Genomic DNA, 26,781 nt, shown 5'->3' with positions numbered 1-26,781 from the left:
TATAAAAAAAAGAGGTTTAATGAACTCACAGTTCTAAATGTCTGGGGAGGCCTCAAAATCATGGTGGAAGGTGGCAGACACGTCTTACATGGCCGTAGGCAAGAGAGAAAATGAGAGAGCCAAGCAAAAGGCGAAACCCCTTATAACATTTCAGATCTCTTGAAACTTATTCACTCCCATGAGAACAGTATGGGGGAAACCACCTCCATGACTCAATTATCTCCCACCAGGTCCCTCCCACGGCATGTGGGAATTATGGGAGCTGCAATTTAAGATGAGATTTGGATGGGGACACAGCCAAACCACATCATTCCACCCCTAGTCACTCCCAAATCTCATGTCCTTGCATTTCAAAACCAATCATGCCTTCGTATCAGTTCCCCAAAGTGTTAACTCATTTCATCACTAACTCAAAAGTCCACAGTCTAAAGTATCATCTGAGACAGAGCAAGTCTCTCCCACCTATGAGCCTGTATAATTGAAAGCAAGTTAGTTACTTCCTAGATACAATGGAGGTTCAGGGGTTCTTCTCCCTTCACTCTGCACCTCTCTCTCCGGCTGCCTTGTGAAGAAGGATGTGTTTGTTTCCCCTTCCACTATGATTATACGTTTTCTGAGGCCTCTCCAGCCACGCAGAACCGTGAGTCAATTAAACCTCTTTGCTTTATAACTTAACAAATCTCAGGCAGTTCTTTATAGCAGTATGAGAACAGACTAATATATATGGTAATGGGTCCATATCTTCTTCAGCTATAACATAGGTTCCTTGGTCCAATTTAAGTTTTGCAGGATCCTGTGTTTTGAAGGTAGACCAAGCACTGCATATGTAGACCAAACACTCCATGTAGATAATGGTTCAGATAGACTCTATGAGCAGAAAAGGTATTTCTTCACACAGACCGTATCTTCTGGTACAGATGTATCAAATTCCCCTTTCAGGGTGGAAGGGGTCCAATGTAAGAAATTTGCCACCAAATGACTGATTAATTTTCTTAAGTATACAATTTTGGGAACTCATAGTTGGTTTCTGTTCCTGGAAAATTGAATGGTTATCTGGGACAGTAGCTATATCAGCTTTATCTGGGACAGTATCTGTATCAGCCTTGGCTGAGAGGATTCATCCTATTGATCCCATGCATTACCCCCATGGTTTCCAATGATCATTTTGTTCATGTGCCCAGCTCTAGGGTAGCCAATGAAACAGACTGAGAGATACCAGTTGGTTGAATCAGACATCCCTATTCTGTAAAAGGATTTCTTAATGTCATCCCTGGCCTACAGAAGGCTGCCATTGCTGAGCTTCTCAACAATGCTTACTGGTGAATTCCCAACTGCTCTGGAAAATGGAATATTCTGTAAACTTTCCTAGGAAATATGGATGGATGGTGGAGTTTGGGACTTTATGTAATATATCTACTCATGCACTTTTTTGAGCTTTTTGATCCCTTCTCCTACCATTTCCCATGGAATTTCTGGAATTTTTATTTCGCTTAGTGTGGACTATCACTTTTCTAAGCTTCTAAGAGATATTTTAGAAGCATATTCGCTTAACTGCTTGTCAAATATTAAATTTTGATGAACTCTTTATTGTAATGGGTACATCAGGAAAGGGAACATGGGATGGGAAAAAAAGTACTGATAGTTTTTAAATGTTGGACAAAGGAATTTTTTAAAATTTCAGAAAAGCCTACAATCTTGTCAAATATTAGCTATAAAATGTATACAACATTTTTAAGCACTACACAGTTAAAAAATCTTTTTGCTTCATCTGGGTAAAATTCACACCATTCTGATAAATTATTTAAATATTGGCATTGCCTTTTGAATACTTTTCCAGTTCAGTGACTCACATCTACCTTACAACAACAGTTAACATATGTTGCTGTTCTGTGGCCTTGTCACCTCAAGAAACTACTCCCCATCTCTTATCTCCCAACAGGAAATCCTTCTGAATGTTTTTTTCTTTAACAATAATGTTTTATTTGTCTGATTCTCTAATCTTTTCAATTAATCAACTTTCACCTGTATCGTATTACTCACCATATGACCCTTCCTGTGGTTTTAATATCACTTTCTTTGTTTTTCCTTTTCTTCTCTATTCAAACTTGACTTTATAGTCTATAATTTCAAGTGTATATTTACTGACTTTGTACACAGATTCCTTTACTTCCTTAATCTATCACTAAATCAAAATTGCTAATTCATAATTCTGGGTAAACACATACATCTACTTGTCTTCCTCCTTTCCCTTTTCTATTGAGTGTTTCTGGAATAAATTACATAATGATGTTGATGGACTTCTTTACAAACACATGTTATGCAGTCTGACTCAGAGTAGCAATCAATGCTATTCACCAATTCCTTTACTCCTTTCCCTTTAGCTTCCTATTTAAATATTTATGATGACTATTTTTAACTTTTTCATCTATTTAGTCTTCCAGCATGTCCATACTAGTTTGCTTTCTGCAGGAAAACTTGCCTTCCTCAATGAGAATGTCATAGGCACTCCATGTATATTCTCTTAATTTCCTTTTACCTCAAACTTTCTTCAGATATTCAGTCAACTTTGGTCTTTTATTTGTGGATCAAAAACGAAAATAGCTCTTAAACTTTGTACTTTTTAACATAGCTGACATACCCTTCCTAATACAAATAATATGCCCATGAACATATATTCATTTTAATGTGTGTAGCCCATCTCACTAATGAGCGAGAAAGAGTTAAACAGCAAAATTGTCAGCTGCTGTCTCCAGGATGGATGTTTAATAATGATAGGGGGAATTATACTAGACTCTATGTTTCTGGTAAATAGTGGGAAGTTTTTTTTTTTGCTTGAATACAATTTTTAAAGTAACTTCTAGAAAAAAGCAAATAGAAAAACACAAATAAAGTGGCAGCCACAACAAAAAGGTCCATAAAGACTTCTCTATTGCTATGTAGCAGAGAACACAGAAGGAAGCACCCAAAGAGGGCTTAGAACAGGTAGACTCGAGTAAATCATAAGGGAATTGCAAATACAGATGCTTGTTACCCCTGACTAATAATTAGAAAGGTGGTAAGCTCTTCTGGAGGTTTAGCTTTAATTGAATTAATGAACTAAGGGGCATGAATTTATTGACAAATACATGTAAAGATAACGTAGTGTTGTGTTGTGTTTGAAAGTCAAATGCATTTGAGAAAAACAAAATCTTCTTGACATGAGAATCTGAAAATTTTTTTCAAGAGGAAAAATATTTTAGTGTAGATCAGTATTAGTTACAGAGGAAGATGATTAATACAATCCACAACAAACAAAATTCAAATAGGACCCAAGAAAAGATATTTCCTTAGTTACACAGGCTAAGGTTTTATCTATTTCTAATTATTTTATTCTCCTTTGTATAATTGAAATCATAACCCTATTACAAAGTGCTGATAATTAATTGTGAGTATATTCCAAAACTCCTAGCTTAAATCAGGAAGAATTAGATACCCTGAACAGACCAATAGCAAGAAACAAGATTGAAATTGTGATTAAAAAAATTACCGACAAAAAAAGTCCAGGACCAGATGGATTCACAGCGGAATTCTACCAGACTTTCAAAAAATTGGTACCAATCCTATTGCCACTACTCCACAGTATAGCGAAAGAGGAAATCTTCTCTAAATCATTCTGTGAAGCGACCATTGCCCTAATACCAAAACCAAGAGAGGACATAACCAAAAAAGAAAACTACAGAACCAAATCCCTGATGAACAGATTTGGTTTTTTTGCTTACTCTTGCTTCAGCTATGCAGACTCTTTTTTGGTTCCATATGAATTTCAGAATTGTTTTTTCCAGTTCTGTGAAGAATGATGGTGGTATTTTGAAGAGAATTGTGTTGAATTTGTAGATTGCTTTTGGCGGTATGGTCATTTTCACAATATTAATTCTACCCATCTATGATTTCTTTCAGCAGTGTTTTGTAGTTTTTCTTGTAGAGGTCTTTTACCACCTTGGTTAGGAATACTCCTAAGTGTTTCATTTTCTTGCAGTTATTGTAAAAGGGGTTGAGTTCTTGATTTGATTCTCAGTTTTGTTGCTCTTGTTGTATAGAAGAGTTACTGATTTGTGTACATTAATTTTGTTTCCAGAAACTTTACTGATTTCTTTTATCAGTTATAGGAGACTTCTGAAGAAGTCTTTAGAGTTTTCTAGGTAAGCAATCATATCATCAGCAAACAGCAATGGTGACATTCTCTTTACTGATTTGGATGCCCTTTATTTCTTTCTCTTGTCTAATTGCTCTGGCTGGGACTTCCAGTACTATGTTGAAGGGAATATATATATGATGGAATACTACTGAGCCATAAAAAGGAATGAATTAATGGCATTCACAGAGACCTGGATGAGATTGGAGGCCGTTATTCTAAGTGAAGTCAATTAGATACGGAAAACCAAACATCATATACTCTCACTCGTAAGTGGGAGCTAAGCTATGCAAAGGCTTAAGAATGACACAATGGACTTTGGGGACTCAGGGGGAGAGAGTGAGAAGGAGGTGAGAGATAAAAGACTACAAATTTGTGCAGAGTATACTGCTTGGGTGATGGTTGCACCAAAATCTCACAAATCACCCTAAAGAACTTATTCATATAACCAAACACCACCTGCTCTCTAATAATCTATGGAAATAAAAAATTTTAAAAATGTGAGCATATTCCACAGCAAGGAAAGACTGATTTTTCTCAGTTAATTTATTTTTGTATTATTACATAGTGTGTTTAGTCATTCTCAATTTGTTGTTTTTAAAATTGCAAATAAGTTAAAGCACTCCTTGTTACTACTAAAAACCCACACTAAGAAGACCCCAGATAACTTCATGATGCCCATGAAGAGCCTTTTTGGCATAATGGAAATACTGTGCATTTTCATAGGGATGTATACTACACAGGTGTGTTTAATTGTCAAAAGTAAATGAACCGTACTCAAGCTTAATACAATTTCACTGTATGTTAATTTCACCTGCAGAGCTGTAAACAAATATTGAATTCCTGTTAATAGGTTTGTTTTTCAAAGTAATAAGGGTTAGCAATTCTGAAAAGTACTTTCTGTATATTCTAGGTTCAAAATAAATGTGTTGGAAATAATGGAAAATAGGTTTCTCATGGAAGGAGATGAGAGTTACAGGTATAGAAAGAAGACTAGAATGTACTCTGTGGTATTGAATTGGAATTGGAAATATCAGTTTAAAACCCAGTTTTAATATTGATATACTTATCTATATATTATCCATCTATATTTGGTGATATAGACATATATTTCTGGGTGTACATGTGTATAGATATCTCTATCTCTTTATCTTAGCTTCTAAATATTGTTCTTCACTGCAAGGAACTAGAATTTCTTGAAGAAAATGTTGATTTGAGAGCTGTTCTTGGGAAAGTAAAAAGTGAGCCTGGGACATTTTTGGGAGTGATAAAGTATGGAAGTGCTCAAACAATTATGGGGGCATATTAAAAATATAGGAATCGGTTTGAAGAGGCTTCTACTTGAATAAGAACATATCAGTATATAGAAACCAGCCTGAAGGAACTTCCACTCGAAAATCTGAACATGAATATAAACAATCAAAGTAATAGACTATAACCCATTGAATAAAATAAAAAATCATGAGTCCACACTGAAATAAATAAATAAATATCAAGACAGAAAGGGATGCTCTTTCTTAGACTAGAATACCAAATAATAAATATAACATGGGGTTATAATGGGGTTAGAAAATATGCAATGGATGTTAAAACTAGTGGATTAAAGTTTGATAAGAAAAATAATGTTTATGTGGTCTCTAAGTATCTCCACACTTATTTCTTACTAATTATTGAAGAGAAAATAGTATGTATACTGAGAAAACTGGATGATATACTTTAACCATGTCATCAAAGCTAATATCACCAACATTTGACAAAGTGACATCATCTGTCTCAAGCACTTGAGGAAGGTGTAATGTCATTTCAATATTATTTCTGTCCAAAATGTGTAACCAGAACCCAATCAATAAACACCAGAAAAACGTATATTTAGGAATATTTTACAAAACAACTAACTTATAGTCTTTATTTTTATATTTATTTATTTATTGGAGACACAGTCTTGCTCTGTCACCCAGGCTAGAGTGCAGTGGCGAGATCTCGGTTCATTGCAACCTCCGCCTCTTGGGTTCAAGAGATTCTTGTGTCTTAGCTTCCTGAGTAGCTGGAACTACAAGCACGTACCACCATGCCCGGCTAATGTTTTGTATTTTTATTACAGATTTTATATTTTTATTTTATATTTTGTTAGAGATTATATTTATAGGTTTTATGTTATATTTTATTAGAGATTATTATATTTATAGGTTTACCATGTTGCCCAGGCTTGTCTTGAACTCCTGAACTCAGGCAATCCACCTGCCTCAGCCTCTCAAAGTGCTGAGATTACAGGCATGAGCCACTGCGTCCAGCCAAACTTATAGTCTGAAATTTTTTTTTAAAAAGACAAAAATATTTCCCCAATTGCCAATAATGAAAAATGCTGAGAACCGTTTCTGATCAAAAGAAACTGGAGATAAAACAACTAAATATAACGTGTGCTGCTGGACTGAATCCTGGGTCATTAAAAAAAAGCTACAAAGAACATTATTAAGACAGTTGACAAAACTTGAATACGGATAGTGGATTAGATATGAAGACCGAGTCAATGTTAAATTCTCAGATTTTGATGATTTTATTCAAATTATTGTGCCTTGCTTCTAGAAAATACATACAGATACATATGGACACATTTGGTGAGAAGGAGGATAATATCTCCAAATTATTTAAGTGGTTCAGGAAAAAAAAATCTGTCTATCGTCTATCTATCTATCTATCTATCTATCTATCATCTATCTGTCAATCAATAATCTGCCTTCCTATCTAATCAATCAAGAGAGGAAGACAATGAGAAACAAATGATGCAAAATGCAAACAAGTGGTGACTCTTGATAAAAGCTATATGAAAATTCGATGTAATACTCGCAACTTTTCTGTATGTCTCAGGTTACAATAAAAGTTACCAGAAACGATACTGGTGCCCAAAGGAACAGAAAATTAATAGAACTCTTTATGAAAGCTGTACTTTAACAAGGTTCATTTCTGCTTGGAGTGTTATATACTATGAACAGGTGGAAAGATAAGCAAACAGGCAGAAAGTGAAGATGTGTTCTGGCTAAGAATCATGCACTTCAGTACATATTTGTTTTTAGTCAAAGCAGTGTGTGTTTGTAAGTATGTTATTAAGTGTTTTGTGTATATAGTACACAAGGTGCTCTGTGAAAGGGTGGTAGATGTAAAACAGTCATAAAGTGGCTGAAAATGGAGACATTTGTCTTCTCTGAAAACCATGGTGGTGCCTTGGTAGCCAGTTTTCTGTTTGATAATGGTGTTCCAGCAACTTGGGCATTATTTTCCTGGAACTCAATTTCTAAAATGCAGAAGGCGCTCAGAAACAGAACAGGGTGATTTATTTGGGGAACTTTCAGACAGTAGCATGGTCTTTGGCAGTTGAACGACAGGTAGATTCCACACTGCAATCCCCCTGACCCAGGGATTATATTTTGGGGAAAAAGTAGGAAGATGTAGGTGGCTGAGAGCATTCTGCTGGCATCGTAGCCTATGTTATATATGCAGCAGCAGCAAGAGTTGTTTTGGAGGAAAGTTAAAACTTACAGTAAATAGGTGTTTCTAAATTTGTAAATAAAAAGTAATACCTAGGCCAGAAATCCCAGAGTCATTCCTGGACTTGAAGGTAGTTAGGTGTCACATGGCAGTTTAGCATCTAAAATAGAGTCACCTTGTCCCCACACAATGACTGTTTCCATATTTGCTAAATGAGAAGTTGACTAAGTCAATCTTTGCCAGTCTCATTTGATTTACAATGATTTTTCACACTAATGCATAATCTCTTGAATTTTTTTTTTTTTTTTTTGACAGGGAGTTTGGCTTTTTCCCCCGGGCCCGGGTTGGGGGCCGCGTCCGGCCCTCCTGCAAGCTCCCCCTCCCGGGTTCACGCCATTCTCCTGCCTCAGCCTCCCGAGTAGCTGGGACTACAGGCACCCGCCACCTCACCTGGTTAGTTTTTTTTTGTTGTTGTATTTTAGTAGAGACGGGGTTTCACCGTGTTAGCCAGGATGGTCTCGATCTCCTGACCTCGTGATCCGCCCGTCTCGGCCTCCCAAAGTGCTGGGATTACAGGCGTGAGCCACTGCGCCTGGCCGAACATTTTATAAATTAAAAAAACACACTTTTCCTTCTTTCTTCTGAACTCCTAATACTTTCTCAAACTTATTGTCTGCTTTCTTATCTTGTAGATCTTAGTAAATCTTTCTAAAATGAAGCACTTTTCTTGATCCACCAGGCAAACCCAGTTGGGCACACGTGTGTGTCAAACCCTGAGTGCCAAGATTTGAGCCCCAAGATTTGTGTCAAACCCTGAGTGAATTACTGAATATAGATACAGTGGGGACAAGAGGGACTTTATTTTAAATGCTAATCTGTTTAGCCCGGTGTTCAGGAATGCCTCCAAATGTCTAGTTGATGACTAGTGTAACTCCTTATGTAGTAACATGCATTCACTGTAAGTTTTGCTTTTCTTTCAAAACAACCCTTCATATTGTTGTATACATAATAGACTGGGTGCCTGCAGCCACCACCTACACGTTCCTTCTGAGTACATGTACTTTTTCCTCGAGATATAAGCCCTGAGTGCGGGGAGTTGCAGTGTGCAGATGTACCTGTCTAGTGACTACCCACGCGCTTCTCTCTGTAAGTTCTAATGAATCATCTTATGCCTACGAACTGGATTTGTCTGCCTTCTTCTTTGGTTTCCTGGCTCTTTCGGCATTTGGGGCCACTTTGCATATACTGCCCTTTCACAGAACAGACACCGAAGTATCTCGAATCCAAATTTCATTTACTTTGTAGTGAAGAGAAAGACGCTGAGTATTTCACAACTCTTTGGAACACATGTTACTAGCAAGAACTTCAGGGCAAAAAAAGGTAGTTTTCCCAATCTTGACAGAAAAAAAAAAAAAAGCCTTGTTTAAATTACCCTTACTTTGACAATCAAATTGTGAAAAGTAAACAGTTTGTTCTATGTGTATTTACTCTAGTATAGGCCAGAGATAGCCAATGTTAGTTAGAGGAGATGGTTAAAACCCTCTAAGTGGCTTGTATTCTCCAGATCTAGTGGTTGGTTGTTTTTTATTTTCAGACTTGGTGCTATTGCGGTCATTCAAGGTAAAAACTTTTGGGTTCTTGTTTTGGGGTTTCCAAAGGAACAAGATTGGGATTCCAGATCTCAAATATTCAAAACCAGGGCAAATAAGCATTAAGAGGAGACTGCTGTATGGAAACTGATGCTCCATCTGATTGAATATCTCATAATCACTGATGGGAAAGACCCTAAAATCACAAAGCCAATTAATAGTACTGAGATACAGATCATGCCTTTAGTGAACTCAGATGAATTTGCAGCTATAAAAAAGCCTGAACATTTTCACACTAATGGAAGTGAAGAATTATAACTAGTATGACCTGAAAAGAATTTTCCTGAATGCTTTTGAATTTAATAATGTATCAAGACAACCTGAAACTGTGGCAGTCATAAAGTGGCTGAAAATGGAGACATTTGTCTTCTCTGAAAACCATGGTGGTGCCTTGGTAGCCAGTTTTGTGGTTGATAATGGTGTTCCAGCAACTTGGACATTATTTTCCTGGAGCTCAATTGCTAATGATGATGTTTTCCAATTTCTTGCACGTATCTATGATTCAACAAATCTCAACATGAAGAAAGGACAGTAAAAAGCCAAAATGAAGTTTCCTAATGGAGGTACAAATGAATACTCTTGGTATCCACTCCCAGGTAGAATGCTAGAGTATAATAACTACGTCTGGGCCCAGTGTTTTAAAATTTTATTGAAGCTGTCATGCTGTGAATATCCTTGCAAAGACAAGCACCTATTCCTGTGGAATGATAACAAAGCTTCGTTACTTGAATATATAAAACAGGTGCAGCTAGGTGTAAAGGGTCAAGTTTTTCATCAGAATGGAAATCAACTACCCCATGTGACTGTGAAAGTCCCAGACAGAAAACATATCTGCGCTTAGAGGACCAACACATATGGACACTATTATCTGGTTCTTTTATCTGGGTCCTATATAGTACATGTTATAGTCCTTGAACTTCAGCATCTCATAAAGGTCATTATACCAAAGAAATCACAGAACATCAGTGCTCTTAAAAAGGATACTCTATTTCCATTCCAAGGGCAACTGGAGTTTATCCCACCACAAAATCTTTTAAATCCCATGATTCTTCTATGCAGAAAATTGCCAAGCCACTCAACTGTAACGAAGCATCGTGTTATTATTTTTAGTGACTCTTTTGCACATATTTTCCAAATAAAGTAAAATGTGATGCACAACCTCCATCACCACCTGGAATCGGATTTGTTACGCTGGGTTGCTACAACCCTAACTCACTCCATGGGACTTCAACTGGATAAGTCTTATGGTATTTCCTAAGATAAGAAATAGATGTTCACAAATCCTGCAATAAGCAATTTGTGGTGATAAGGCAAGCATTCAGTCTTGATGAATGGAAGACAACTACCTACTAAGAACAGCCCACTTGCATTTAACCTTGAAGTTGTCTTAGAAAACTGTAAGAAGTACATCGAGAAGCAAAAAAGAAGGTCCTGCAAGAAAAAAGGAGCCAATTTTGTTTATGGAGAGCCAGATGAATGTAAGCAATAAGGACAAACATTTATTGATCACCTACTATATACAATACCTTGCCATGAGTGCTGTATGTGAAGTGATATTAAGTCTCATTTGTAATTAGTTCTCAACACAAGTAGAAATGATCATAGGACTGGGAATATTTAGTTCTGAAAATGTTCTAAGGACATATCAGAGAAAATGGGCAACCGTGTCTCAGTGGCCTAAGAAAATATGAATCTAATGGGATGACAAGGTTATATCTACAGAGTCACAAAGCAACAGTTCAATCAAGTAAGTCTCTCTCCCTGCCTTTCCACATCTGGATACCACAGTCCTCTGCTAAACTGAAGATTCCAAAATGTGTAACTCTAGCCTTTTGCCTGAGCTTCAGACTCATGTCCTACTGTCCACAGGACATACCTACCTGGATGTGACCCATAGGTCGTGTCTGAGCATAAGTATGAGCATGAGTATATTCATGTTGAAGTTGAGCGTACTTTTCCCCCTAGAGCTGCTCTCTGTCCTATATTTTTTATCTCAAGTACTGGTACTACCAAGCTAGAAACCTGGGAATCATCTTTGATACTTCCTCCTCCTCTTTCTTCCCATATATTCAGTAATCACTAAAGATATTAGTTACAAATATTAATTCTGAAAAAAATTTTTTGTACAAATAGATGATTCTATCTAAAATGTTTAATTTTAGATCAATATGCTTGTAGATAATTATAAAATTTACTTATTTATGACATTTGGTAATATTAAACATGAAGACAATATTCTTTGTCTTATATATCATCTTATTTAATTTGTAACATACACCCCTTAAGTTAAATTAATGTTGAGAGAAAAAGTGTAGCCTGTTAAGAAATAAATTTATAGATGACATTATGTCATACTTGTAAATTGGAGTTTACTATATGTTTTAATTTGTTAAAATAAGAGGAAACTGATTTTTTATGTTTGGAATTTTTATACTTAAAATATTTTAAAAGTGTGAAATGTCAATACACTTGTTTAATAATGTCGGAGTTTTCTTTAAAATGGAAGAAAGAAGAGTGGGTTTTATATCAGCATATTTCTCTGAATATGAAAAGCCTGCTTATGTAAAATTCTCCATCCTATTACGCTTTTTTCAAAAATAGGTCTTGAAACAATGGAAAAACAACATGAGGTACTGGGTAAATATTTTGAATAGCTGAATGAAATTTACTGATCAGGTGAAGGCAATCTTGAGGGAAATGTATAACATTATCATTTTATGCTCCTCATTAGGTTATATTTTGAGATCAGTGCTCTTTATGCTTCCTGCCTTTAGCCATGGTTCATTAGAGGAATAAATAAAACAGCATATGACCACAAATAAGGATCATTTAAAATTGTCTAATGATCCAAACCACCATGCTGACAAATGGTATTCAGCTGAGTGGCAAACCGAAGGAGAGATGAGTCATATGCACATGCCCATCGATTAAACCTCATCCCATGCCTCATTTATACATACACAGAGCTCCAAACTGTTCCCTTTATATTATTTCAATCATCATTTTATTTACTCGTCCCAAAGTAGAAATCTGAATGGATACTATCCCAACCTTAAACCACATGCACCAGTTGAGAAGTTCTGGGAATCAACGCTGGATGCGTCCTAGCTCTAACTAATATTTCGTGGCTCCAGTCAGGAACATTATGGCTGCCTCAGGCCAGTTTTCTAAATTTCACTTTAAGTAATAAAAAAAGGCAGAAAAATTGGAGACTGACAAAGGTTCTTGGAGAACACAAAATACAACAATTAGAGAAACACAAAAAAAATACCAAACCCTGAAATAGTCAAGAACACAGCATTAACATGGATCAAGGTGTTCTATATTCTTATTACATTTTTCAAGAATTTATTCCAATGATTCCTTTTTTTAAAAATGACTTTTTAATTGGGAAAACTATAATGATCCTTGTGGAAACCAGCATAGAAATTCCTAAAGGAAAAATAAAATCAACCATAGGATTATCCACTTTCTGGATAGCTATAGATTATCCAGAGATAACCACTTTTTAAATTCTGGTTTAGGTCCTCCAGTGTTTTATCTAAGTGAATACATCAATAGGCGTATCCACACCCACACACACCTGTGGAGAGGTAGCTTAGAGTAGTTAAGATTCTCTAGGGCCAGACTTCCTGGGTCTGAATCCTGGCTCTGTCACTTATAAGGTGTGTGACTTTGTACAAGTTACCTGACCTCTCTGTGCTTTAACTTTTACATCTTTAAAGTTGGGAATAGTACTTATGTCATAAGATTTTAGGAGAATTAAATGGGTTGACATCTGAAATGCCCCTAGAACAGTGCTTGGAATATAGAAAGCAGTATATAATGTTTATATTTTTATTATTATCTCTAATTGTATGTAGTTTTACAAAAAGCGACATCACATTGTATGTTATATTAAAGCTTGTGGCTTTCCAATTTGATGCTAGCCCTTTACGAACATCTGCCTCTTCATCCTTTTCTTATATGTTGGGGTCTTTGAAAGTACTCAATAAATACCCACTTTCTTCCTCCATCTTAACTGTACATCAATTTAAACACAAGACACACAAGTATGGCACCTGGAGTCCAAAGTGTCAATTTTAGCATGAGGCAAGCTCATATTAGGAGATGTGGCTTATATTAGGGGATCCAGTGGCAAGTGGATTTCCTCATCATGAACCTCCAGATAGAAGGACTTTCCATGTTTTCACTGGATTATGTCAGTGTTACCCACATGAGTGACTGGGGTATGGAAAGGAAAGGCGTGCTGTGCCAATGGAGCTCAATCTACATAGAAGCAAATCCTAAAAATGAGAAACATATTAATCTTATCCTTTTCTCTTTTTCTCCTTCCACCATGGAAACATTTCACTATTGATTTTTATGTGCCTTAAAAATTATGTACTGTTTGTAATCTGGCTGCTGAAGCATTCTAACAAAGCAGCGAATGGTAACAAATACTATGTATGTATCATCAAGTCAGTCCTTCTTGGACATTGTCCCCACACACATAAACTAAATAAGTAAACTGTATCTATTTTGCTATGTGAAGACTTGGTGACTTTGGCTGTGTTTACATGATGCAACTGTGAATGCATGCAGGTTGATTAAAAATCAGTTGATTTGATGACAACATTTTGTTTTATTTGGTATGACACAGAAATTGCAATGCTTACATATGTAAAGTGGGGAGCTGACCAATTATGCAGGTTGTAAGTCTCCTGAATTTTTTTCTTACTAAGAATAAAAAGAGCATTGAGGACTGAAATTATGTTATTAAATATGAATAGCTACCCTTCATTGAATGTTGATGGCATGCTAGTTTTATATGATACATTTATACACTATACATCTTTTATCTAACTCTATTGCAATGATTATGGTTGTGTTGGTCATTTGTTTGTCTGGCCTCACATCCATTCTCTCCTATCCTCTGATCCTCTCTGTATCCCAAGAGAATAACTCCTGCAAACTAAGTTTTCTACTCCAATGCCACCTGACTTCCTTTTATGTATGTCAGTGGGAAGTACTGGTGTGAGACTAGGGTTACGGAGAAGGGGAAAGCAAGGTATTTCTGCCTGTCATGGCTTCTTGCACGTCAGCCCTTCCCATTTCTGTTATAGCCTTTGGAGTGGGAGTGACTTTCCACTGTTGTAAATCTCTGAGTTGCCCACAATCCCACATTTTTTTTAGCTCTTCTTGTATCATTATAAGATGAAGAGATGTTTTCCATATAACATCCCTCTATTAAATTATCTATTGTGAGTTCTGTTTTCCTATCAGGACCTTGACAAAGATAGATACTGTCTTCATTTTATAGAAACATTAAGTAACTTGAACAAAAGCACACAGCTAGTTTAAAAACAGGCTTTCAAACAAGTTGTAACTAATTTCATAGCCCAAGTATTTGAACTACTATGCTGCATTCAAGTGATAGTTCAAATGAATACCCAAATGAATACTTTTCATTAATCACCTCTTTCTATTACTTAGCTCAAATTGTCTGCTTTATGGCACTAACTAGCTATCATCATCACTTAATTATCTATCTCTCCCAATTGTTTATAAGGTCACTTGAGAGCAGGCACATTTGATTCATCTTTGTATCCCCAGTACCTACTACTGTGCTTGGAATGTAGTGGAGTCTTAATAAATATTTGTAGAATAAATGAGTAGTAATCACTGTCATTGACAGAGTGACTATTTTATTTCCACAGCCCTGCAAGGAGTCCTATGTAAATTTTATAACTCAATCTTCATGACAATCTTGCAAAGTAGGCATAAATATTTCAATATTAGAGATGAGGAATAGGCTCAAAGAGTTTAAACAGCTCACAATTAATGTGGGATTAAACCTAGGCTAAGTGGATTACAAGGTCTGCTATCTTGACTATGTCTAGCTGCCTCCCTACATCAATTTATGTGAAAAAAATACATAAATAAATGTGTTGGAAAAAACTCAAAGCATTTTATTGAATTTTCAGTTATTTTTTTTGAGCTTTATAAACAGATAAAGTCTTGTCTCTGTGAGAAAAAGGAGCAGCTCAGTATGCCATATATTGAATGAAAATACATATGTTTGTACTTACCTAGACTATGCAGAAAAAAAGAAAATAAGAATTGGGATAATAATCTGAAGAAATGAAATAGTTGATATTGCTGTCAAAATAAAATCAGAGCTGGACAGTAAAGTGGTAAAAGATTTTATTCAGGGACTATTGCAACAGGAGAAAAGAGACCTCAGTGTAGTACTGGGCTCAATTCCGAATGTAGCTTGAACAGATGGAGATTTTTAGCGAAGGAGCAGGGTGGGGGATGAGGGGATGGAAAATTACTAAGAGGAAACATCGGGAGTGAGGACGGACTGTGGCTAAACCAATGTGACAGGACTTTTGCAGACTGAAGGCCAGGATGATCAGATATCACCTGGGGAATTCTGGGAATGTGGAATTTGATCAAATATCAAGACAATCAGATATCAAGAGTGAAGGATTCTCTCTAAACAGACTTAGCAAGATTCCCACTACAATTGGGCAGTAGAGGGTTGGGCACCAAGACTGAGGCCTAGGGGACATAGAGGAGTCAGAACTAGACTTAGGTAAAGGAGTTCATCTTGTTATCAAGTGCGGAAAATGCTCGTTATCCCCATGGTTATCTACTCATTCTCTAGAATTACTTGGTATGGTGTGTGACACTGATGATATTTACAACCAATTCCCCTAAACACAGAATTCAGGTTTCAACTTTAATTTTCTGTTTCTTGGTCTATTATCTAGAGTTAGTACATTTTCTAAAGTCATAGGGTAGATATTTTTACTGATGGATTGTTGATGAAAGTGTTTACTTGTGTTTTTATGAGATCCAGTCTTTGCTTTGCATGGTGAAATCACATGTATGGGTAACATTTTATGGCTCAGTTAAGTTTCTCCCATAGTTTTTCCAAGCAATGCATTCTTAGTACCTCCTCTGAATCTAGAAAATAAAATAATACTTATATTTGTAAAACCGAATTGCAGAATTCATTATTTTATTCTTTAATTTCTGGTGAAAATGAATGAATTTAAGTAAAATAATTTGATAGACAAAATACAAAAAGCCATTGTTGATTCTACATGTAATTCATTGGCACATACTTGCTTGGATTAGTATTGGTTGAAATTGTTTCAGCTGGATACCACCCAAGAGGCTGTTCTCTTCTCACAGAGCTAGGAGCCATTTCAAGATCCTGGAAATAAGGTTTTTACTGGTGTAATGTTTTTTATTTTCCCCAGGAAAAGGATGATCTCCTAAGTCTTCTTCATGTATGTACTGCTAGCTTTTCTGTAAAATAAGGCCTTTATTTCATTAATTTGAGAGTACAGAATAATGTAAAATTAAACGCACACATTTTTTCCCTGTTGATTTCTAACAATTACAAACTATGTCAATTTACTTAACACTGGGCAAGAGCTCAAACAAGATTTGTTTTATAAAACTTCGTATTATTGTTTTATCAAACTTTGTATTATCTTGTGATTGAGACACATCATTAGGGGCTGGAAACCAACAGGTGTCAAAAGCCCCAGAGATGCTGTTCAATGGATATAGAATTACAGTCGTGCAAGATGAAAAAGTTCCAGAGATCTGCTATATAACAATGTGTATATAGTTAACAATTCTGTACTGTGCACTTAAAAATTTAGGAGAGTAGAGTTCCTCTTATTTGTGTGTTTTTTAAAAATCCCAGTCAAACAAAAAAAAAACAACACAACACAGAGCTATGACCAGTAGGCATGGAAGAAATCCAACATTTGTGTGAGAAAGCATACTGAAGCATTACCTGTTCCCATTTGAATGCTGAGAAGGAGTTAGGGAAATAAAATAATTCTCCACTTAATAAAACTTCAGCACGTCTTTTTCATTAGAAGTGATGATTGACAGGGATTTGTTGGTGACACTTGTGGTCCTGGAAGCAGAAGTCACTGTGTAAACAACGCTGTGCTAACAAAAGAGGACTGTTCACATGGCTGGCACTAGCACAACCTCAAGAAGATGAAAAGACAACACATGCAATTTCCTGATTTGGGGGCAAGATGGACAACAGTGACTGTGATATTAACTGTTGGATTTCATGGATTTTGTTGAATAAATGGAATAGATTTTGTTAATTTATTTTCCTCCATGAAAATGTTTGAAATGTATCTGAAAATATAAAATATTTTCATTGTATAGGTTGGAAAACTAGGGAAAGTTTAGGGTTCATTTAATCCCATTTAATTCTTTTCAAGTGCTTAGCGTTAAATATTACCTCTTACCTCAGTTAATAGTTTTTTAACCCTTTTTTTCAATACGTCAAAACATTTTGAAACAAATCTTCCAGATATGGTGAAAAACACTGCTCTAGATGGTTACTTAGTGTCACAATTCATGGTGGGAACTCTATAGAATTCCCCTACGTGGTGATTCGCTGTGGCGCTACCTCCAGCTTTTACGCCCTCTGGTTATATATGAAAAAATAGACATTTAATATAGTAATGTTTTTAGCCACAAAGAAGAATGAAGACAGTTTTGACATGGAAGAACAATAAGTTCTCTCCCTTAGTGTTTGATAGGGTGACTATATTGGGCTAAGATAATGGTTAGGAGACAGAGAAGGAAAAAGGGGAAAGAGATTGGGTCGTAAATGCACGAGAAGAAAGAAATGAGGGCAGTTGAGAACAATAATCTATGAATTTTTTCACCACTTACATACCAAGTAAATTGCATTTCCTTCTACACTGTCTGGTTCGATTCCAGCGTGTTTTATTTAAAAGTTTTATCTTTCCCAATGAAAGTTTAAGTTCCTTGGAATCTGGGTCCAAGTATCTTCCACAGAAACATACTTCTCTCACTAGTTTATATTCTCCATAGGCACGTACTTGGCTGTCTTGCTCACTGCTGAATGCTGGTGTGTAGCACCATGACTGGCACAGAGTAGATGTTCAATAAATATTTGTTGTATCCGTGAGACAATGTGTAAAAATAACAAAACTCAAACATTATAGTGCAGTGACTGTTGCCTTAATATTTGTTTGGGATTCAGCACGTTTGTAGAGGCAAAGCAGTTGGTTTTTTAAAAAATTAGTGCCATTCAGGATCACATGTTAAATGGATATTGTTTAAAGGACTTAATTAATTAATGCTGGGGATACTGTTAAGAAATCATTCTAGAAACTAGAATAAATACTGCCAAAGTGAAACACTTTGGTTTTGATACAAAATACTGCCTTAGTTTCACGATGTAAAACTAACAAAATCTTTGATGGGATTAGTAGGATTTATTTGAGTTTAAGTCAACTTTTTGTTTTATATATAAAAATGTGTGCCTGTATATTATACATATGTACATATATTTCCACATATATCTATACCTATTACATATAGCTACCCATAGATATCCATTTATATGTTTAATCTCCTAAGTCTTACATCTTAATTTGCAATTGTGGGATTATTTTCCAGAACATAGAATTGTTTGTTATTTTTACTAGCCTATTTTCATGATTAAAATTCCATGTCTCCCCAGGTTTCCATGTATCAGCAGTGCCCCAGAAAGTGTTTCCCTTCCTGAGACTCTAGGGAAGCCTTGGAATGCAAATAACTTGAAAAGAGAGCCTGGCCAAAAAAAGATTTTTGAGCCTTGGTAGGGTTACTGAAGCAGGTTTTAGCAAAAACACAACTCAAAGTATGTGTGTTATTAAAAGCAGCTATTTTCATGTAAGTCCTTTGGTACTATTTGTTTTGGCTAGAGAAGTGAAAAACTTTCTTTTAACCATGTGACCATTATTTTGCAAGATGATAACAAACAATTCTAATGTCTTTAATCTCACTGAAGAGTAACTGAAGTTATTTGATGTACCTTTTGAAATAGAAAAATCAACAACTAAATCTTCTCTAACACCATGATTTTCTAATCTGTATTAAAAGTATTCCAGGTATTCTTGTAATACAATGGATTTCAATTATGTTGTTCATTTTCAGTACTTACTTCAAAAGAATGATGCTTTACAATTTTGTAGTTAATTTAACATATTTTTTTGTTTGCTTAAAAGGGTAGAAGTAAGACTTACCAAGATTTAAAACATACATAGCTTGGAACACCCTGAAGAGCAACATGGGAGAAACTGAGAAAAGAATTGAAACCCATAGAATAAGATGTCTTTCCAAGTTGAAGGTATGGAATTTTTGTATGTTGATATATGTGCATGTACACTAGTTTTTAAAATATGACAGTCCTGGTAAAATTGCTCCTATCTGCATGACGTGATCTAATATTAATGCCATACTGCCTGATCTATTGATGATTTCTTGCTTTAAAGAAGTTCGTTTTATAACTGAGTGTGTGTCTAAACAGGATTATTGATTCAGGCAAGTTAGTCCTAAATGGCTTTGAGGGACTTAAATGGAAGACAGGATCCTAAAAATTTCCAGGCACACATACTGTGGCAGGATTAATTTTTCTGGATCAAAGGCCATACTCACTCTTGCAGGGTTTTTAACCCAGAGAAGTGTGGGAGTCACTCTTGGAAAATGGCTCATTGCACAGAAATGCTTTGTTGAATTGTATGCAAAGATTTGTATGCAATTATCCAGCAAAACAAATGTTTTCTTTAAGCTTCGGCAACATAACAGTAATTTCCTATAAGAAAAATGGCCATTTTGTCAGCTTTTCTGATATTTTTTTCTATTTCAGAGAAAAATTTTGTTTTCTAGCTTCAATGTCATTTTATATTCAAACAAAATTTGAATTTATTATAAACCAAGGGATCTGGACATTTTTCTTGATCCTATAGCTAGTGCCTGCAAGTGGTTTCAAAACTAAAACACTGTCACTCATTTCCTCCCTTTCAGAAGTTTGTTTTCTATTTATATATGTGTTGGGGAAATTTAAACATGTATACAAAATTGGAGAATTATGATACAAATCTAAAAAAAATAGACTTGCCTGAAATGTTGTGTTAATTATGAAAAACTCTTTGTACTTCAGTTTTCTCATCTGAAAAGGGTAATAACAACATTCCTACCTTATAGGATTCTTTTATGTTTGAAACAATGACTGGAATATCGTAAACTTTCAATAAATATTAGCTATTAATATTAACAGCATTTGTGGAGAAAAGTCAAGTGTTATTTATAAACAAGAGGTCTTTAATTTTTTTATTGCTTTGGAGTTGAGCAAGGTTAGATATTGATATGGATGTTATGACAAAATGCTGTAAGCACAAGTTTATCAGGTAAAAGTGAGAGGCAATTGCTTAATAGCAAGTTAGGTTTCTCTGTTTCTCTGAACTTAGAAATATACTCATTAAGCAAATTCATTAGGAAGCATGAAAGGACTATTTTCAACAAATTTGCTTTAAACTTTGTTGTTGAAATAAGTTGAAAGGGCATTATTGCTAAAAGCTAGTAGGAGTAGCTTTATAAATATAGAGATTATTTAGCACTAGACGTGGGTCAGAATAACCACTGATTTCTTTCACTCTGTGAATAACACCAAACAAGTAGGCAACCCGTGTGTTTTAGGGAAAAAGCAATGGGGTCATGATCCATCTAATTTCCTTTCTTAATATGTTAAGTAGAATAAATTATTTTTCCAAATTTGACTTGTACTTGATTTAGTAGGACTTGCTTTTAAATATAAAATCTGATGTATAAAACTATGTGAAAATAGTTTACTCTCAAGAATATGCTCTGAGAAGGTTTATAGTGGGAGGACAGAATATCCACAAATGGTATTTAATATAACAAAATAGCTAGAGATACGGCCATACTATGCTGTAGTCAATCACAGTTTTGATTCACATTAAGATTGCTATTCAAATTTCTAGGTCCTTTTCACATAAATTTCTATTTAGGTTTCCCAAAAATAATTGATAAATTTTGGTTTAGGTGTATTGTGTGGTCTGAATGTGTCCCATCCAAATTCCCATGTTGAAATCCTAACTTCTAAGGTGATGGTAGTAGGAAGTGGGGCCTTTGAGAGATGACTAGGTCACAAGGGTAAAGCCTTCATGAATGGGTTCAGTGGCTTTATAATAGAGGACTAAGAGAGATTCATTGCATTTTCTGCCGTGTAAAGACACAGTGAGAAATATGGCAGTTTATGAATCAATATGTGGGGCCTGTGAGCCAAAAATAAAATTCAACCCTCCCACCATGCTCCCCCACCGCCCCTGCCAGCACTGAATGGACCTCCTCTTGGTCAAGAGCATTCCAAAGTTAACCTAAAAAACAAGTTTAGGCTGTGATGGGAAAGAGGTGTTGGACATGCCTTGTTATACCCTCCTCTCTGTTGGAATTCAGGAATAACCAACCAGCATTAACATCAACACAGACCTTAAGTCTGATAAGAAACATTTATATCTATTCTCTATGAAGCCTGCTTACCTACAGGCTTTATCTGCATGATAAAACCTTGGTCTCCACAAAACCCTTATTGTAAACAAGAAATTATTTTTTATTATTGATAATAACTCTTCCAACAAATTGCCAGTCAGAATATTTTAAAATCAAACTATGACCTGCAAGTTCCTGCTTTGAGTTATCTTGCCCTTCACAATTGAACCAACGTAAATCTTATGTGTATTGATTGATGTATTATGTCTTCCTAAAATGTATAAAAGGAAGCTATACTCCACCTTGGACACATGTTTTTAGGACCTCTCTGAGGTTGTACTGTAGGCATGCCTTAACTTTGGCAAAATAAACTTTCTAAATTGATTGAGACCTGTCTCAGATACTTTTGGGTTCACAAATTAGCAACCATAAGAGGATTCTGAGTGGAGGTGCCTCTGATCTTTGATAAATCTCCTATGGGTACTTGGTACCAGCCTGAGCTAACCTTATGGCTCAAACTGATAGGACAATTTGCTGAGGCCTGGGAGTCCCCACCCACTCCAGAGAATGCCCAATCTCCTTAAATTTGGTCAAGATCTAAAGTTTATTTCTCTCTACAACTCCTCTTTTTGAGTTTTGTGTCCAACAAAGGAGGCAAGTTTCCTGCTCCCATGACAATGGAGAATGGGCAACTCCTGTCTGGAGTTTCAGCTAATTTCCAACAGGGAAGGCAAGTTTGAGCTTTTTGTTTGTTTGTTTGTTTTTCTGCTTCTAAGATAGTAAACAGCAGTCTTGAGCCAGGATCTCATTCCTAGATAAGTAGCAGACTTGTTTTTTTTTTTTTTTTTGTCTCAGAGATTCTTCTTAATTACTAGAAATTAGAATTGACAGCCAACTAGTCTTAATTTCTCCTTAGCATTAGAGTGCTCAGTAATTGTATTGTTGGGGTTTTTTTGTTGTTCTGTTGTTTCTCCCATCAGATTTGACCAACTCTACCCAACTTGATCAAATTCAAATGAGAATTCCAAAGTATGAGCAGCCAGGCCTCTGAAGTTGCTAAAATTCCTCATAGCTGAAAAAACGAAAACAAACAAATTATGTACTTGGTTTCTGTTGCAGTTTTCTGTCTTAAAAAGACAATTGTTCTATCATTTTCTTTTCTTCTACCCTATTTCTCCTTCCCCCTTCACTGTCTGGTACCAAAAAAAATCTAGAGAAGGCATGAAATGACTGGAACACCTTAAAGCACTCAGAACAAAGGCATCACTCACCCTTTGTTTCTTTGTGGAGTTTCAAGAGTCATGGGCAGATTCTTCTTAAGGTCTAAAGTGTTCTTATTCAAAGGTAAATAATTTTTGTCTAATTCAGAGGTTATTTAAGGATTATATACAATATGAGGTAAAAAGGACCAGGAAATAAGAGATGCAAAGAAAGTTATAAATATAAAGAGGTATTTTTGGTAAGAAAGCTTAAAAGAAAAGTAATTTTATATGAGAAAGAATCTTGCACGATGAATTTTTGTCCTAAAATAAAATGACTCGTTGTTAAGAAAGAGAAATATTATGTCAAACTAGAAAGTCCAAGAATGTTGTGAATGGCCTGTGTAAGTTGTAATAAGATTAGTAAAACAAGAATTTATTAAAATGTTATGTGATTTAGTTGGCTACAATGAAAATAAATTATAATAAATAGTTTTTCTGAAAATTGAACTTTGATATTAAAAATACACTCATACAACACTAAATAATTGGTTAGAACATGATTTATTAAAAATGTTGAGTTAATCTTAATGCAGGAACTTAAAAATTTTTGAATTCTGTAATCTGTTTCTTTTTAAAATTATTTAGATTGATATCTCAGAACCTGTGCCCTGCTGCTTCAGTTTTTTCTCTTTTGAGAAGGCCTGGAATAGCAACCCTCTCCTTCAACTTTTTTTGACTCCTGTAACTTCTTCTTTTTGTTTTTGTTTTTTTTCTGAGGCAGGGCCTCACTCTGTCCCCCATGCTGGAGTGCAGTGGCACCGTCTCAGCTCACTGTACCCTCAACCTCCCAGTCTCAAGAAATCCTCCCCTCAGCCTTCTGAGTAGCTGGAACTACAGGTGTGCACCACAAAGCCAAGCTTATTTATTTATTTATTTTTTGGTATTTTTTAATAGAGATGGAGTTTTGCATGTTGCCCAGGCTGGTCTTGAACACCTAGACTCAAATGATCTGTCTGCCTTAGTCTCCCAAAATGCTAGGATTATAGGCACAAGCCATGGTGTTCTGGCCTAACTTTTTAAGTTAATAGTTGAAAGTAAGAAACAGAATTTTGAAATTGAAATATTGAATATTGAAAACAGGCAAATGAAAAATATTTTGGATCTGCTTTTGTCTGTATGTCTGTTATAGCTATATATTTATATGTGTCATGTATTAGTGATATTTCACTAACAGTATTTATGAAAGACCTCTAATCACTTGGCTAAAAGAAAAGTAAGTGCTTTTCAAACTGAAGGAAGCTATCTAAGATGCCTTTTAATTCCTATGACCTTAGTAGTTTTGGGTAAGACTAATTTGGTAAATTTAACCTAAAAATTACCTCCAGTAATTTAAAATCTTAAAGTCATGTTATGTTAAATTAAATAACCCCCATTTTTTTCACTGGGAATCTGGGTTACTATGAGTTAAAATAGTAGGAGAGTAAATGGTGTTTTTGGTAAAATTTATAAAAATGCAATGACGTAGCTTTTGCTAAAGAATTTTTTTTCTAATTTAGAGACTAAGAGTTATTTTAATTAAAGATAAAAACATTATATAGATAAAACTAAATGAATAAAGAGAGAAATTAAAAGATGAATGATGAAAAACCTTGACTCCAGTCTGGCTATGTGGTTACCTATGGTAGGGAGCTGCAGCTGAGCTACATTCAATTACAAAAGGTAAAATTCATTAGAATTAGGGATGGATTAAGATCCTGGGTATTTGGCTCTCTAAATACATAAGGAGATGCAAACTAATAAGAAAAAAAAAAGCAAAAATATTCAATCTCTTGGTTATTGTTATCTGTAATAGCTAAATAAATGTACAAGAATGCTGGGTTGATCCTTAAGGCTGGACCAGGCCCAGATGTGTGTCTGTCCCAGCTCAGGCCACCAGCCTCCAAGCTATCCACAGAAAGAAAAATTAAACCAGGGCAACAAAAGTCACCTCTGAGACCTGTGGTTACCAAGAAGATAGTCAATGTGTGGGAAGGGCAAAACCAAGTAACTATTAAAACCAGAGGGTATAATGCAAAGTAATTGTTCCATTTTGTAGATTGATATAATCAGGTTCTTGAGAAATCTTAACTACTTTAAGGAAAGAATCCTTTATTTTAAAGGCTACAAAACGAAAGAGCTTGTTTGGGTTGATGCAGGATTCACAAATCACGATTAAATTGCTGATGAGTATATGTGATCCAAACGTGTAGGAGGTTATTCCTAAGAGAGCAACCTGCCTAATTGACTGGATAATTGCTACTGTAAGGTCTGTTTACCCTGGAAATGGGACTTCCCAACCATCCCTATAAAATGCCAAGTGGAGCACCCCAGATGAGGCAGTTGATATGCTTCATATGCAAGCCATGTGAAAGTGTATAACTGGGATATTCTCCCATTGAATATGACTAGTATCCAGGTCAGTGTCCTGTGACCTCTCTCCTCCCCTTTTCTCACTGTCCTGGAGTGGCACTGGCCTCTGAAGTAATTCTTTTTTGGTCTTGGGACTAGTTCAGGGGAAACTGGGTGGGGGAAGTCTCTCCTGCCCTAAGTGCAGTTGCACTGTATAGAACACTCCAAGGGCCAATGGTAATTCAGCACAGAAAGAGGGAGGGCCCCCAGGTCAGAAAGAGCTCCAGAGACCTCATGGCATTGTAGCGCAGGGTGGTGGGCCAAGGTTAGGACACTGCATAAAACAGGCAATCCCACTACCTCTACCTGCTCATGCCAGGAGAATCCATAACTACCTAGAGTGAGTAGGCATCTATTCAGCCTAGCAGTAGGATTGATGTCTGTCCATCCTGGAAGAGGGGCACTAGGTGATTCCCTCCCCTTCTGTTGTAAATACTGTAATTATCAGATAATTTAAGTTATTCTCATTTGTGACTGCATTTCTGGTTCAGGCCAGAGTCCTCTGGTATTAAAAAAAAAAGACTGAGTCCTGTCCCCATTTCTCTTCTCTTTCCCATAGATTCCCCCATCTTTCAAACTGTTTTGTATCTATTTCAAAGGAAGATATACCTGAGACTGAGTAATTTATAAAGAAAAAGGGGTTTAATGGACTCACAGTTCCACATGGCCGGGGAGGCCTCACAATCATGACAGAAGGCAAAGGAGGAGCAAAGGCATATCTTACATGGTGGCAGGCAAGAGAGCATGTGCAGGGGAACTGCCTTTTATAAAACCATTAGATCTTGTGAGACTTATTCGCTACCATGAGAAAAGCACAGAAAAACTCACCCCCATGTTTCAATTACCTCCCACAAGTTTCCTCCCCTGACACATGGGGATTATGGGAGCTACAATTAAAGATGAAATGTTGGTGAGGACACAGCCCAACCATATAATTCTGCCCATGGCCACTGCCAAATCTCATGTCCTCACATTTCAAAACCAATCATGCCTTTCCAACAGTCCCCCAAAGTCTTAACTCATTTCAGTATTAACACAAAAGTCCTAGCTTAGGAGCCAGTAGAATCAAAAGGAAGTTAGTTACTTCCCAGTTACAATGGGGGCACAGGCATTGAGTAAATACACCCATTCCAAATGTGAGAAATTGGCCAAAAAGAAGAAGATAGATGCCCCATGCAGATTTGAAATCAGTGGGCAGTCACACCTTAAAACTCCAAAATGATTTCCTTTGACTGCATGTCTCACATCTAGGTCACACTGATGCAAGAGGTGGGTTCCCTTGGTCTTGGGAAGATCCACCCCTGGAACTTTGCAGGGTACAGTGCCCCTCTCCTGGCTGCTTTCACAGGCTGGTGTTGAGTGTTCTGTGGCGTTTCCAAGTGCGCAGTTCAAGCTGTTGATGGATCTGTCATTCTGGGATCTGGAGGATGGTGGCCCTCTTCTCATAGCTCCACCAGGCAGTTCCCCAGTGGAGACTCTGTGTGGGGGCTTC

At 36.1% G+C, this 26,781-nt stretch overlaps 1 protein-coding gene across 3 annotated transcripts in view; it reads left to right on the top strand.

Moving 5' to 3' along the window:
- Positions 1–368: 368 nt before the first annotated feature.
- Positions 369–26,781, top strand: part of LOC101004941 (solute carrier organic anion transporter family member 1A2) — an 80,008-nt gene continuing 53,595 nt past the window's right edge. The window contains exons 1-2 of one of the 3 annotated variants that reach the window (XM_009180341.4): positions 369–640; positions 19,356–19,477. In XM_009180341.4, the coding sequence (XP_009178605.1) occupies positions 19,418–19,477 (60 nt within the window). In that variant the 5' untranslated portion in view covers positions 369–640; positions 19,356–19,417. Of the gene's footprint in view, positions 641–16,297; positions 16,587–19,085; positions 19,239–19,355; positions 19,478–26,781 lie in introns of those variants that run through there. The other 2 variants (XM_009180342.4, XM_009180340.4) reach the window with 2 other exon arrangements.

This window comes from Papio anubis, chromosome 9 (genome assembly GCF_008728515.1).
Source record: "Papio anubis isolate 15944 chromosome 9, Panubis1.0, whole genome shotgun sequence".
In the NCBI taxonomy this organism is placed as follows: Eukaryota; Metazoa; Chordata; class Mammalia; order Primates; family Cercopithecidae; genus Papio; species Papio anubis.
The sequence above is the reverse complement of the archived record's forward strand: the minus strand, read 5'-3'. Positions and strand labels throughout refer to the sequence as shown.